Source organism: Pelophylax lessonae (genome assembly GCF_965119305.1).
Source record: "Pelophylax lessonae genome assembly, chromosome: 5".
In the NCBI taxonomy this organism is placed as follows: domain Eukaryota; kingdom Metazoa; phylum Chordata; class Amphibia; order Anura; family Ranidae; genus Pelophylax; species Pelophylax lessonae.
The window spans coordinates 217067854-217082803 of NC_138772.1; the positions used below are offsets into that span (position 1 = coordinate 217067854).

General features: G+C 45.1%; 1 protein-coding gene across 2 annotated transcripts in view; it reads left to right on the top strand.

Annotated features, from left to right (window-relative positions):
* Positions 1-14950, top strand: part of TRANK1 (tetratricopeptide repeat and ankyrin repeat containing 1) — a 338849-nt gene that overhangs the window by 323107 nt on the left and 792 nt on the right. For both annotated transcript variants that reach the window (XM_082258385.1, XM_082258386.1), the window contains exon 24: positions 12097-12198. In XM_082258385.1, coding sequence (XP_082114511.1) covers positions 12097-12198 — 102 coding nt within the window. The remainder of the gene's footprint in view (positions 1-12096; positions 12199-14950) is intronic.

Below are 14950 nucleotides of genomic sequence, written 5' to 3' on the forward strand. Positions count from 1 at the left end.
TACTTTTTAATGTCTTTAAATTATATAGGGTCTGGGATTATAAGTACCATTTCAGTCTTTGCAGATGACACCAAGCTTTGCAGTGGAATAACTTCCTTACAGGATGTCTCCAACTTACAAGCTGACCTCAATGCACTGTTTCATTGGGCAACTTTGCGGCAAATGGGGTTTAATGTTGATAAACGTAAAGTTATGCACTTGGGGGCTAAGAATATGCATGCATCATACATACTAGGGGGAGTAGAACTGGGGAATCCATAACGGAGAAGGATGTTCTGATAGATCCTAAGCTTAATAGCATGCGATGCCAAGCTGCAGTTTCCAAAGCAAGCAAAGTTCTTTCTTTTATTAACAGAGGCATTGACTCCAGAGAGAGTGATATAATTTTGCCCCTGTACAAATCATTAGTAAGACCTCATCTGGAAAATGCAATTCAGTTTTGGGCACCAGTTCTCAAAAAGGATATCGGGAACTGGAGAAAGTGCAGAGAAGGGCATCCAAACTGATAAGAGGCATGAAGGAGCTCAGCTATTAGGAAAGATTAGAGGAACTGAATTTATTCTCTCTTGAGAAGAGATTAGGGGAAATGATCAACATGTATAAATACATAGGGGGTCCATATAGTGAACTTGGTGTTAAGTTATTCACTTTAGGGTCAACACGGAGGACAAGGGGGCACTCTTTACATCTAGAGGAAAACCGATTTAGTGTCCAAATACGGAAAGGTTTCATCACCGTAAGAGCTGTGAACATGTGGAATGGACTCCCTCCAGAGGTGGTTCTGGCTAGCTCACTAGATTGCTTCAAAAAAGGCCTGGATTTTTTTCTAGGTGTACATAATATAAATGGGTACAAATATTTATAGGTAAAGTTGATCCAGGGAATATCTGATTGCCTCTCGGGGGATCAGGAAGGACATTTTTTCCCCTGCTATAGCAAATTGGATCATGCTTTGCTGGGGTTTTTTCGCCTTCCTCTAGATCAACTGCGGGTATAGGATTGTGTATATGGGATTGTATGATTTTTTTTTTTTACTGTTTTTTTTTTTGTTTTTATTGGTTGAGCCAGATGGACTTGTCTTTTTTCAACCTGACTAACTATGTAACCTGACCCAACTCTTTCTCAGCTGGAAGAGCTAGAAGCCCTCTGCTATTGGTCACATGTTCAAAAAAAAAAATAACCTTTGGGATACTGAGTAAATATAAATAATATCAATAAACTGTTTTAAATCCTCATACAAATATACAGTGGGGAAAATAATTATTTAATCCCCTGCAGATTTTGTAAGTTTGCCCACTTACAGTGCCTTACGAAAGTATTTGGCCCCCTTGAACTTTGCGACATTTTGCCACATTTCAGGCTTCAAACCTAAAGATATAAAACTGTCATTTTTTGTGAAGAATCAACAACAAGTGGGACACAATCATGAAGTGGAACGAAATTTATTGGATATTTCAAACTTTAACAAATAAAAAACTGAAAAATTGGGCGTGCAAAATTATTCAGCCCCTTTACTTTCAGTGCAGCAAACTCTCTCCAGAAGTTCAGTGAGGATCTCTGAATGATTCAATGTTGACCTAAATGACTAATGATGATAAATAGAATCCACCTGTGTGTAATCAAGTCTCCGTATAAATGCCCCTGCACTGTGATAGTCTCAGAGGTCCGTTTAAAGCGCAGAGAGCATCATGAAGAACAAGGAACACACCAGGCAGGTCCGAGATACTGTTCTGGAGAAGTTTAAAGCCAGATTTGGATACAAAAAGGTTTCCCAAGCTTTAAACATCCCAAGTAGCACTGTGCAAGCGATAATATTGAAATGGAAGGAGTATCAGACCACTGCACATCTACGAAGACCTGGCCGTCCCTCTAAACTTTAAGCTCATACAAGGAGAAGACTGATCAGAGATGCAGCCAAGAGGCCCATGATCACTCTGGATGAACTGCAGAGATCTACAGCTGAGGTGGGAGACTCGGTCCATAGGACAACAATCAGTCGTATACTGCACAAATCTGGCCTTTATGGAAGAGTGGCAAGAAGAAAGCCATTTCTTAAAGATATCCATAAAACGTGTCATTTAAAGTTTGCCACAAGCCACCTGGAAGACACACCAAACATGTGGAAGAAGGTGCTCTGGTCAGATAAAACCAAAATCAAACTTTTTGGCAACAATGCAAAACATTATGTTTGGCGTAAAAGCAACACAGCTCATCACCCTGAACTCACCATCCCCACTGTCAAACATGGTGGTGGCAGCATCATGGTTTGGGCCTGCTTTTCTTCAGCAGGGACAGGGAAGATGGTTAAAATTGATGGGAAGATGGATGGAGCCAAATACAAGACCATTCTGGAAGAAAACCTGATGGAGTCTGCAAAAGACCTGAGACTGGGACGGAGATTTGTCTTCCAAAAAGACAATGATCCAAAACATAAAGCAAAATCTACAATGGAATGGTTCACAAATAAACATATCCAGGTGTTAGAAAGGCCAAGTCAAAGTCCAGACCTGAATCCAATCGAGAATCTGTGGAAAGAACTGAAAACTGCTGTTCACAAACACTCTCCATCCAACCTCACTGAGCTCGAGCTGTTGTTTTGCAAGGAGGAATGGGCAAAAATTTCAGTCTCTCGATGTGCAAAACTGATAGAGACATACCCCAAGCGACTTACAGCTGTAATCGCAGCAAAAGGTCGCGCTACAAAGTATTAACTTAAGGGGGCTGAATAATTTTGCACGCCCAATTTTTCAGCTTTTTATTTTTTTAAAAAGTTTGAAATATCCAATAAATTTCGTTCCACTTCATGATTGTGTCCCACTTGTTGATTTCTCACAAAAAGTTAGTTTTATATATTTATGTTTGAAGCCTGAAATGTGGCAAAAGGTTGAAAAGTTCAAGGGGGCCGAATACTTTCGCAAGGCACTGTACAAAGAAATTAAGGGTCTATAATTTTTTAACGTGTATTTTAACCACTTACCGCAAAGTAACGTAGATCTACGTCGGCTGACTTTGCGTGGCTATACCCGGGATGATGCCTCTAGCTAGAGGCATCATCCCAGTACCGTTGTTTAGAGCCAGCGGTCAGCTTTCTGGCGGTAATGACCGATGCTGCTCGGGAGCCACTCGATTGTTCCCCCGGCGAGCAGGAGGGGCGACCCCTCCCGCCGCCTTCCGCGGCTCTGCACGGGTCTCCCGTCCCACCAGTCCCGATCTAAGCCGGATGTGGCTTCGATTGGGTCTCCGATGACGTAACCCGGAGGTGGCGTCCATGACGTGACGTCACGTCCGGGTTACTCGGCTGCTAAAGGCGGCAGATTCAAAAAACAAGTGTATTCAAAAATGCGGTTTTCGGCGCTTTGAATACATGGAAGTGTAGTGGAGGGGTCTAGGGTCTTTTAGACCCTCGATCTCTCCATAAAGAGTACCTGCCATTGAATATTGCTGTCACAAGGGATGTTTACATTGCTTGTGACAGCAATAAAAGTGATCAGATTTTTTTTTTTTTTTTTTAAACCTGTGTTAAAGTTAAAAAAAAAAATAAATAAATAGTAAAAAAAAAAAATTTTAGCCGGCACCGTCGCCGTTAGCTTGCGCACGAAAGAAAACGTATATGGAAGTCAAACCACGAATGAAATCACTGTTCAAACCTGTACACGTGAGGTATCACCGCGATTGCCAGAGCGTGAGCAATAATTTAAAAAAAAAAAAAAGAGCTACCCTCTAACTCTAAACTGGCAACCGTTAAAATTTTTTAAAGCGTTGCCTATTGAGATTTCTATTGACCGTAGTTTGTCGCCATTCCACGGGTGTGCGCAATTTTAAACCGTAACGTTGGGTATTTAGAGGCTCGGCCTTGGTTAGATTCCGGGTGTGATGTGCATCTACCTCACTTCTGGTGTAGACCGGAAGTGACATTATGTCGTGTTGGTCAGTTTTAGAGAGAGGCTTGACACGCACGCCGCCTCATCTTCCTGTTCAGACTAAGATATTTGGCAGCTCAACACAGGTGGGATCTGTTTTTTCATTAATTTTCAATTATGAAGCCTTTACATATGTACTGATTCCTCAATAGCTTGCTGGTCAAATCCTTTGAGAAAGTCCTGTAGGACGAAATGCATCAGGATCGTGCCTGTATAGCCAGACTTGCATCTGTTTCTGCCTTTACCATTTGAGTGTTACTCCCCTTTTATAATAAACAGTTTAGTTGGGTTTTACACTGTCTGTTTTCTTCGGTTTACTTCCACATGGGTCTGGATTTTTGTGAGTGATCCTTTCTACCTACCCTGCTGGATATATCCCTGGGAGACTTCCATGGTTGCAGATCGTTTGAGGAATCCTATATCATCTTAAACAGCCTTTTTGACCCTCATGCTATATGGTATTAAGGGTCAACTACATCTGGTGAGCGCATTTTATTTGGTGTTGGTGAGGGGACATCATTATCAAGATTCACCTTTTTATTTTTGATTACTCCACGTGCACTTACCATTGTGAACTTTATTATGAACTTTTTTGATTGTAATTATTTACAGTTTTTCACGTTAATTCATCTTATTTGTTTTTATCGAGAACTGTTGTAGTTCATACCTGAATGCTTTGTCTGCTCTAGAGGCGCAGAATATTTAGCCATCCCCAAGTTGTCTCTGGCTTTGCTGCGTGCCCTGACTGTTTCCCCCAGTTTGGACTGTGCTGTTTGTCAGCAGTATGGAGCTTAGCTCCTCTCTGTTCAGGGGACCTGCATGTTTTTTGATCATGGCTTCCCCTTTTTCTCTTTCGTTCATTGACAGACACAGCTCCTGTCTTTCTTGACCATTGGTTATGCTGCCCCCTACAGGAGTAGGACACTAGGCAGAAAAAAACTGGCTACACTCTTGAGCCGCCCCAGGGGGTATACTCCCTCTTCCTGCTATAGTAACCCAGTTTTTTTCCTGCCTAGTCAGGAGTAAGGACCTAATTCCTTGCTGGGATCGTTGGTCCTGGCAACATTTTTAGATAGGAAATGTTTTCCTCCTGGATTTTTCCGTTAAAATCTACAATTAGCTGCCAAACTGGGCGATGGGCTGGATACTCTAGATCCAGTGGTCATCCCAGTCTGGCCAGCGAACGCACGCAGGCCTCAGCTCTGCACTAGGTCAGGCGCGACATAGCCCCACTGGATGGGGGCTAGCCCTGCGAGTTAAACGTCTCACGAGGTCACCTACGACCTGACCTCGGCCTGAGTTGCAGCATTCCTCCTGGCTGGCAGCCCCCCATTTCGATGGAGAGGAAGATCTGTCTGGAGCGGTGCCCACCCTGTTCCTGGCATGGTGAGTAGCTGTCCCCCCCTCTACCCCTGGAGGGTTTTGGTTTGGACGTGGGCCCCTCCTTGGGACTATCGGACCCCTGGGTTTCCCTTCCCATGGGGATGTATTTTTTTTGGGTGGTCTGGCGTCTTTCCAGGGGTGGGGGCAGGGCGCTAACTGGCGATGGGGGGGTCAAGGGGTGCGCCCCCAGCGACTGGACAATTTATTGATCGGCGGGGGGGGGGAGTTACCTGGTGGGGGCTCCTTCCAGGGCCCACCATCCTGCCTGGATCTGTCCTGAGGCCTGGCCCCCCTATTCTGGGTCCCTGTAGATCTTGTGGTGCCACCATTTTGTTGTAGCCTGTGTGTTTCTATACACGGCGGCCATGTTTGTGGAGTCCGGCAGCCATTTGCTTGTGGTTTACCAATGCGAATAGCGGCAGCCATGACAGTGGAGCCCTATGGGCGGCGTTTTTGGTGGTGGGAGCCCCTCCTTATCCCCTGGCTCTGACTCCTGGATCATTTAGCTTCCTGATCACCGCACGTATAGTGCAGATTTTTATGAGGTGCCTATGTTGGCGGGTGGTGAGTCTGGTGGGGTCCTCTCCCTCTCTCCTGGGGATCACTCTGTGTCTTGTGCTGGCGACAGGGTGGTGCTGCCAGCGCGGCGGGGGTGGTCCCTTAGCAGTTTGTTACACTTTTTTGTGGGGTCCCCCTGGTGACTCAAGGAGTCTTTGGAGCATGTTTCCCCACCTGATCCCCTCTCCGAGGCTGTGGGGCCCTCCGGGTCCCAACCATCCATCCATGCACTGACGGTGGTCCTGGAGTCCCTTGTGTCCCGGGTGGAGGCGGTTTGCAGGCAAAGGGTTAGCAAAAAGCGCCCCCTGCTTCATCGGTCTCATCAGATCCTAAATCTGATTCGGCCGCCATAGACGTAGGTCACACTGCTAGGTCTGCGACCACACGTCTGGAATCCTCTGATAGTGAGGGTGATTCCTCCACGTCTGCGACCGCGCCTGAAAAGGCGCTGGTCGATGCACTGATTGTATATGTAAGTATGCCCCTGAAGATGGAGGATGCAGCTGAAGCTGCGACCAAGGCACAGGTACTCTTTGGCACTCTCAAGTCATCCAGAGTGGCAAAGGAATTTCCTTTTCCTGCCTATTTTGACAGAATTGTTGCTAAAGAGTGGGGACGACCATAGCGTCCCCATGGGGTTCCTAAGCGCTTTACTAGGTGTTACCCCTATGAGGAGTCCCTCCTTAGGAAGTGGACTGTGCCACCGGTGGTGGACCCTCCGGTTTCCAGATAAAGCAAGGCAACCATGATTCTGGTGGAAGAGTCCCCTGCCTTTAAGGACGTGGCTGACCGGAAGGCGGAGGTTGTGGCCCCATTATGTATACCTTCGCTGGTTCGTCAATGAGGCCGGTATTTGCCATTGCCCAAGTGTCGCAAACTCTGACCAAGTGGGTTAAGCTCTTACGCCGTAACCTGGAGGGAGAACAGCTCCCTCCTGCCTTTGCTAAGCTGGCGAACCAGCTGGTCCAGGGGCTGCAGTTTATCTGTGATGCCTCTTTGAATGCGGCTCCACTAATGGCTCGCCTCTCTGTTTTCGATGTGGTTGTAACGGGACAGGGCACCCCTGACTGGACTGGGTACCTCCGTTGACAGATGCTCCTAGTGCTTCCCGAGGGGCTCCAAGCACTCCACCAGACACCGTAACCACTTCAGACCCCACAAACCGCCGCAGCTTGGTTAGGGTCTCGCAATCTCCTACCCACCCTGGACCTACGACAAGGCTCCAGGTTCCTGTGGGTGAACCTCCTTTCCCCAAAGAGTACAGCAGAACAAGCTCTTACACAAGCTCTTACAAGAGCTCAGTGATTCTCTAAGGAATATGGAAGACCATAGCAATCCCTTGCAGCAGATTCCCAAAATAAGAGACTCGACTCTAGATGAGGGTGAAGGAACTGTAGAACAACTTTATTGAACAGACTTGTATACAGTTTTCACCCACAAGGTACCACCCAGGTGGACCTTGTTGAAGACTGTACTCAACATTCACCATCCAAAAGGAACAGAGTTTTACACTCTCATACAGTGTACACAAAAATATACGATGTGGGACAATCCCCCCTCCCCCTTAGCATCCAATCCACATATCTTTATACATCCCATAATACGTTTCTCTTAAGGCAGACAGACAGAACAATGGGAGGTAATTAGCACTTAACAAGGAGACAGGGCAATCCACATTCCCTCCCAATACACAAACAAAAGGAAAACCTTTCTGACATTGAAAGATATGTAATATACACAGCATTTAGGAAGAACAGATTTCATGGCAAATGGGAATAAATCTTAATATTTCTATATGGAGATATTGCTGACAAATATGAAGCAATCCAAACCAATATCTGTCTTTAAATTCCAGTGACGGTGAATACTGTCACAGTGGTCCTTTGGCGTGTCCTTTGGCTTAAATGCTGGCCTCAGACCAGACTTCTAAAAAGGCCTTGACTGATCTTCCCTTTCAAGGAGATCATCTGGAGCTACCCTGGATGACATTATAAAAGGTCTGACAGGGGGGGAAAGAGTACCTTTCTCCTGCAGGCTACTAAGGGCAAGGAACCTCGGCTCATAAGAAGTTTTTTCGTCCATTAGGGTTTTCACAAAAGTGTTGGCTCCGGTGCTAGCCTTGCTACGCCTGCGGGGATCGCTACTGGATTACTTGGATGATCCCCTTCTGCGAGCGGAGTCTCCCTCTGCTCTGGTGGAGAACCTGCAGATCACAATACAAACTCTGCGAGAGTTTGGCTGGATTCTGATTTTTCAGAAGTCTTCCCTGGTGCCTTCCACAAAGCTGGACTAGTTGGGTCTTACTCTGGGCTCAGCCGTAGCCAGAGTGCTCCTTCCTCTGGACAAACTCCAGAAATTGCAGGCTGCAATTCACCTCCTGCTGTCCAGCGAATAGTCATTCTTCCCGACTTGCATGCGAGTGGTGAGCCTTATGATATCTACCTTTGAGGCAGTTCTGTTTGCACAGTTCTATATGAGGTCCCTGCAAATGGAGATTCTGACCAAATGGGACAAGACTCCGCAGTCTCTGGACAGTCAGATCTGGCTGAGTCATGGAACAAAAGAGTCTCTGATATGGTGGCTTTGCTCTCCAGCGCCTTCAGCTTGGAAAATCCTTCCTCCTCTTGTATTGGTCAGTGGTCACCATGGATGCCAGCCTGTCCAGCTGGGGAGGCATCCTCTGCAAGCATTCTGCTCAAGGGGTCTGGACACTGGAAGAGCTGTTGGACAATTGTTGCGATTCTGCGCTGGGCATGGCTCCCTTATTGAGCCACCTGTTGTGTCGGTGTTTTGGCGGTGGTTATCCGGCGTATCCTTGGCCGGGGTGTTGGTCTGCAGACTGAGCTTCTAAGGAGGCCTTACTGGATCTCCCTATTCCTGGGGATCACTTTTTTGGCACTGCCCTGGATGACGTATAAGGGTCTCATGGGGGGAAGAGTGCTTTTCCTGCTGGCCCTTGATGGTTCCATGCAGATCAAAAGTTCTAGCTGGTATTGGTTCACATGATGGTGGCATCCCTACATCAGGGGGATTCCTGGCCTCCATAGACATCAAAGATGCCTACCTTCACATCCAGTTGTGAAGGACACCGTTGGGTTCTCCGTTTTTACCGTGGGGAAGGATCTCTATCGGTTTGTGGCGTTACCCCTTAAGCAATGTAAACCCCAAGAGATTTTTCTCCAGGAAACCCATCTTGCTGGCAGCAAAGTACTGGACCTGAGTAAACCCTAGCTTCAATGTGTGTTTCATGCATTATACTCTGTTTATACCAGGGATGTAGCAATCCTTAGTGTAAAAAAGTCTGGGGCGCTACTAAATTGCAATAAAATGAACAATGTCAATCATGCATACAAAATAGTGTACAAACAATTTGAAACAAATAAAAATGTGAGTAAACAAAGTCTCTGGTTTCTCTTGCAAATCAATATAATGTGTTTTCCGTGAACAATTCCACCAGAAAAAAAGCTAAATAGATGAATGTGCAAATAAAGTCCAGTGTTCACATAAATTCCAAAAATAATCACTGGTGGCCGTGAGAAAACCAAGTGCTGCTGCAAATCAACGAACGTGATGTGAAAATCCCATCACCTGGTGAATTCACCGCTTACCAGCTTTAGGTAGATTTAGGGCAGATAGACAGAATATGAATTGAGGAGTCATTTTTTTAGATTGTATAGGGCTCCATAATAGTCAGAGAAAGCATCCATTTCCTGTGGATTCGTAAGCCTCTGCTTAGTAAAGGGGGGAAATAGGTAAGGAATTCTGGTTTTGGCGCTTCGAATTTTCAATCTGTTCACCAGCAGTTTACCCGCTCAGTTATCTTGTGTGTAATGTTTAATTTTGAGCCTTCTCATCTGGGCCACATGTTTAGAGCACAAAAGAAGCCTCAGGGACTGTCGTAATTTGGTGAGCTCGGCCAAGGCGGGCGCACCTGGAGAGGATTTATTTTGGGTTTCATGAGTGTGTATGGATTGAAGGAGTTTCTGCAGTTCAGTATTGAACTGCTGTTCTGCCCTGGCACAGAGTTGTAATATTAGTCCTCTGGTGTACACCTTATGGGCGTTCCAAAGGGTGAACGCATAAGGATTCAAGGTCGTGTTTACTTGGAAGAGTTCTCTGAGGTGTTGGGATAGTTTAGTTAGGTTTTCGCCTTTTTGGATTATATAATTATTACATCTCCATACATATGTTTTGGGACAAGCGTCCCTTTCCTCAATGGACAGGATAATAGGGGCATGGTCGGACCATGTTATGTCCAAAATTGAGGAAGAGGAGGCCTGTTGCAAAAGCCACTTATCAACAATAAACATATCTAAACGGGAATCGGAAAGGTGTCTAGACGAGAAAAAGGAGAAGTCCCTCATTACCAAGCTGGCATCTCCAGACATCAAAGAGTTCAGCTTCATGTAGTAGAGAGTGCAGTTCTGGTCAGGTATTCTTGTCTGGAGGGGATGTGTCCATCTTTGCATCTGTGACAGCATTGAAGTGCTGTGTAAATTGACGGTGCTATATAAGCACCTGTAACAAATAAATACATCTGTAAAATTGTTTTCTTGTAGTACATTACAGCAGGGCTCGACAATTCCCGGGCGCCAGGTCGCATTTGCGACTAGAAACTGAGTCCGGGCGCCTAGGATTTCAGCCATCTCCTGTCAGGCATCGGGACGCTGCTCTGTGCTGCAGACTTGCAGAGATTTGAAATCCCAGCGGCTCCTGTCCACAATTCTCTATGTCCCTGACAAGGCATTTTAATGGGTCAGTACCGTCACATGGACGGCGCTAACCAATCAGAACCGGCTGCCTCTTCTCTCACTTTCAGCACATCCGAGCACTGCTCGACTTCACAGCACAGCAAGCTTCGGCCCCGCCTTTGAGGGCGGTCCCGGGACTGTCTTCACTCGGCAATTGGCCGATGTGGAGGAGAGGTGGAACGCACGCCTGCCTCCGAGATTGTGCGTCCACCCGATAGCAACATACAGCACACCGACTTCCTTATCGTGCACCCCCGCATCCACCCTCAGATGTGGCCCCCCTCGCTGAAAACGGCAATGAATATCTGCTAACTGCCAGGGACTTAAGACAAGGTACTGGATTCTCCTCTGAAACAAATACTGAGTAGTCTCTCCAAACCCTCCCTATGATCTGTGACAAGACTCTATAGGGGGAATGTCACTAGCACACATGCATGTGTCCATAAAAATACTGGATTATGGCTAACATATCTGTTCTCTCTGTGTGGTATCCAGGCAGCAAGTAGACTGTATACTGGTTAGCCAGTCAGGTACAATGTCCATTTTTGGCAACTTTAATCTATGGACCTATGAAGCCTGCCTGTGTATCACTGCTTCCTCAGCCCCTGGGGGAGGTGGGAATGCAGACAGAGCCCATCCTGCCGTGGCTAAGGGAAGGGAACCGCCTACAATTAGTTAGGGGGCACAGTTTACCTTCTATTGGGCGGGTGTGGGAGCCCCCCCATAGACACGTGTGTGGGGGAGCAGAGCAGGCCATTTTCTGAGTGTTTAGGAGGAAGGTGGGGGATTGCCTGGAGAATTCTTCTGTACATACCATAGAGCTGAGGGGATCTCACTGTACATATACACATCTGCCTGAGACTTTCACTCTCTCCCCCCCTCCCTCTCTCCCCCCCCCCTCTTTCATTCTCTCTCTCTCACCCCAACCCTCCTCCCCTTCCCCTAACCTCCCCCCCCCCCAACTCCCCTTCTGTACCTCCCTCTCCTCTTTTTTTCTTTTCTCTTCTTTCCATTTCTTTCCCTTTTTCTCTTTTTTTTTTTTTTTTCTGGGCGCGGGTCAGCTTTTTTTAAAAACTGGCTCCTAACTTTTTTAGCTGGCTCCTAGATTCAAAGAAAATTTGTCAACCCCTGCATTACAGAACATTAGTTCTGCCTCCTTGATTCTCATAAAGCACTCATACTAAAGTTGCTTACAAATCTGAGGCTGAAAGGGTTATGCAGGGCAGTCCTAATGGCTTTACTTTCCAGTGTTCAATCTTCTAAAAGTAAATCTACATTCCTGAATACCCTCCTGTGTCCTGTAATGTACTCCAAGAAAAGGATTTTATTAGTAGGACACCTTACAGGATGGACAAAAAAGCCTATTATTTTTTGCGGTTCCAAAACTGTATTTTATTAAATGTATTCAGAGCAACTAGGGCCAAATGTTTAGCTTGTCTAGGTGTTTTAATACTTAAGTATACTGTCTTATTTTGTTTGTACAGCTGAAGACTCTTTGAAGAGACCAGTGAATGATTTAAGGGCCAGCATTTCCGAAGGTCTTGAATTGCTGAAGAAACCTGAGCAGCAGGCCTCAAAAACAGCAGGTACTTTTCATTGTGTTAATTTTCATTATTCCTTCCAGTAAACAAGTAACTAAAATTGATTTTAGAACAAAGGCTTCCTCAGCCATTACACAATGGGAACAACTTGTTGCCAATAGAGAAGATATTTGGCTCCCCTGCTGGCAAGTCCTATAGTATATCTCAGATGTACTGTACCATATCCTTGTAAAAAAAAAAGGCAGAACCCAAAATACTCCTGTACAGTATTTAGGGAAGTGGGAGCAGGAATTGGGCATAGAACTAACTGCGTCTTAGAGGTTAAAAATATTAACACTGATGTGTATTTCTACAGTTGATCTGAAAATGCCAGACATGTCCTTTAAGTTACTGGCAAGATGTTATATGACTCCAGTGAGGGCATTGAAATTTGGGGGGGTTACGTTGGCTGCATGTGGGAGGGGGCATGATTTGCCTGGAACCTTTGCATACATGGTGGAACTACCCTACAATAAACGATTTTTGTGAAAGAACAGCTTTAATTACCTAAGATATATTGGGACAGGGGATACCCATGGAGCCCTGGAGAGTCCTGTTTCTTTTCACTGAAGTACCACTGGCCCATTATAAGAGGTCTGTCCCACCCCATTTAGTAAACGCAGCTGAAGAGTTGATCCCTAAGTATTGGTGTTCACATAAAATCCCTACTGTGAAGTAATGGCTTCTGAAAGTAAATTATACATGCAGTGTAGAAGAAATGATGCATAGGTGGGAAGATACTTTGGTTTCATTTTTCTGACCTCTTAAATATTAATAATTTCTCCCATGTGGCTTCAAATTTCTCCAAAGTACTCAGTGCAGAATAATGTGATTAGGAATGAAATATAAAAAGTAGAAATAAGTATACATAATAATTGGGTATTTTCGCTACTAAGGGTTGTTTAGGGATATTGATACGCTACTAAGGGTTGTTTAGGGTTATTGATACGCTACTAAGGGTTGTTATTAGTGAGCCATCAAGTGAAATATGCAATAATTGTTTGGAGCTGGAAACAGGATACAGAAAAATTAAAGATTGGGATTTTTTTTGGGCTTTTTCTTTTGCCTTATATAGAGAGTGGGGTGTTGTTTAGATCTGGTTGATATTTAATTACAATATATTTGTACGTTTTCTAGATCCTTAAATGGAAAAATAATAAAGAGGGGGGAAAAAGCCGTATTAAGGCAGGACATACATGATTCATTTTCTTTTGTTCGACCAGCCGATTGAACGGAAGAAAAGGAATTGATTCCCCCATGCACACATTCGAAGTAGATTGATTTCTGTAAAACTAGCCTGCCCATACAGGGATTGAAATTTGGCCAGTACCTGCTGAACCATCCGAACTTCGATCCATCTATGGCCGGCTTAGGCTCAAACCTTCTTGTTGGTGATTCCACAGGACTAAAGGATCTCCCCCTGCATCCACGTGACAGCACTTGGCCTATCACTAGATAGCACCGCTTTCACATGCTCCTCCAGACGCAGAAGTGCTATCTCAATGCAAAATATTGCACTTAGACAAAACATCCTCTGATAATAGTACAATATTGGGTATACAGTGTTAGCCAAAACTACAGAGGGGATGCTTAGTTCAGATGATTGCATAATGGGCAAACAGTGTAACTTAGCAGTGGGAAAAAGAAATGGAATTCTCCGGTACATCGCTATAGGGTCCAAATTACCTATAAAAATCTTTAGTTAGACCTCATTTAGAATACTGTGTCTAGTTCTGAAGCCCCAACTTCGAAAAATATTGATCAGATAAAACAGATCCAGATGGGCAGTAAAATTGGTAAAAGGTCTGAGGGGTAAAACATTACAGGAGAGACTGCAGAAACGTGAGTCTTACACAGATGATGAAAATGTTCCAGCTGCAGCAAGAATCCTGCAGAATTTATGTGGCTAGATGTACAGATGGATAGGGACAGCTGCAGCCACTGAGTTTGTACAAAGCAGCCATAAGCTGAAACGGGCCGCAGCTGTCTGGCAGTGTTTGGATGTACCTACACAGCCAGCGTGTGACGAAGGGCAGATCACTATTCAAGGACACAAGCTGTTTGTGTCCAGGGTCAGTCATTTATCCCTAACCACAGGTAGTGACTGTGCGATTTTACATCTGCACACTGGCAGACAGCTGCAGCCCCTTTCAGCCTGTCATAGCTTTGTACAGGCTCCACAGCCACAACTGTCTGCATCTACCTATACATCCAGCTGCATAAATGGATTCTTATTGCAGCTGAACTTTTTTGCCGTGTGAGTGAGGCCTTTGTATGAACAGTTTTGAGGAGACGGGAACCATGATTGAAACCTTTTAAATCAAATATGACCATGTAATAAGGTTCCAGAAATAAGTATTTTCAATAGGGTTCAGGAGACCAGTATCTTCAATATGAAGCCAAGATCAAGAATGCAAGGACTTTAAACTAGCAGGAGGAAAGTTCAAAACTAACTTTTGAAAGTATTCTTTTACTGAAGGAGTAGTTGATGCTTGGGACAGCCTCCCAGCAGTCATAGTAAGTCAACAGTATGTAAATTGAAACATAATTGGGATATAGAGCTATATTCAGATAAGAAATAAGGAACAGACTGGAAGGACCACTTGGCCTTTCTCTGCTGTCCCTCTCTATGTTTCTAAGTATATCTCTTTACTCCTGGCAGCTAAATGAATTGGTGGGGGAGGGAGGGAAAGTAAAGTGTTCACTCCTGGGGTGGAGCATTGAGTGACCCTGTTAATGTGATTTGCCTGGATATCAG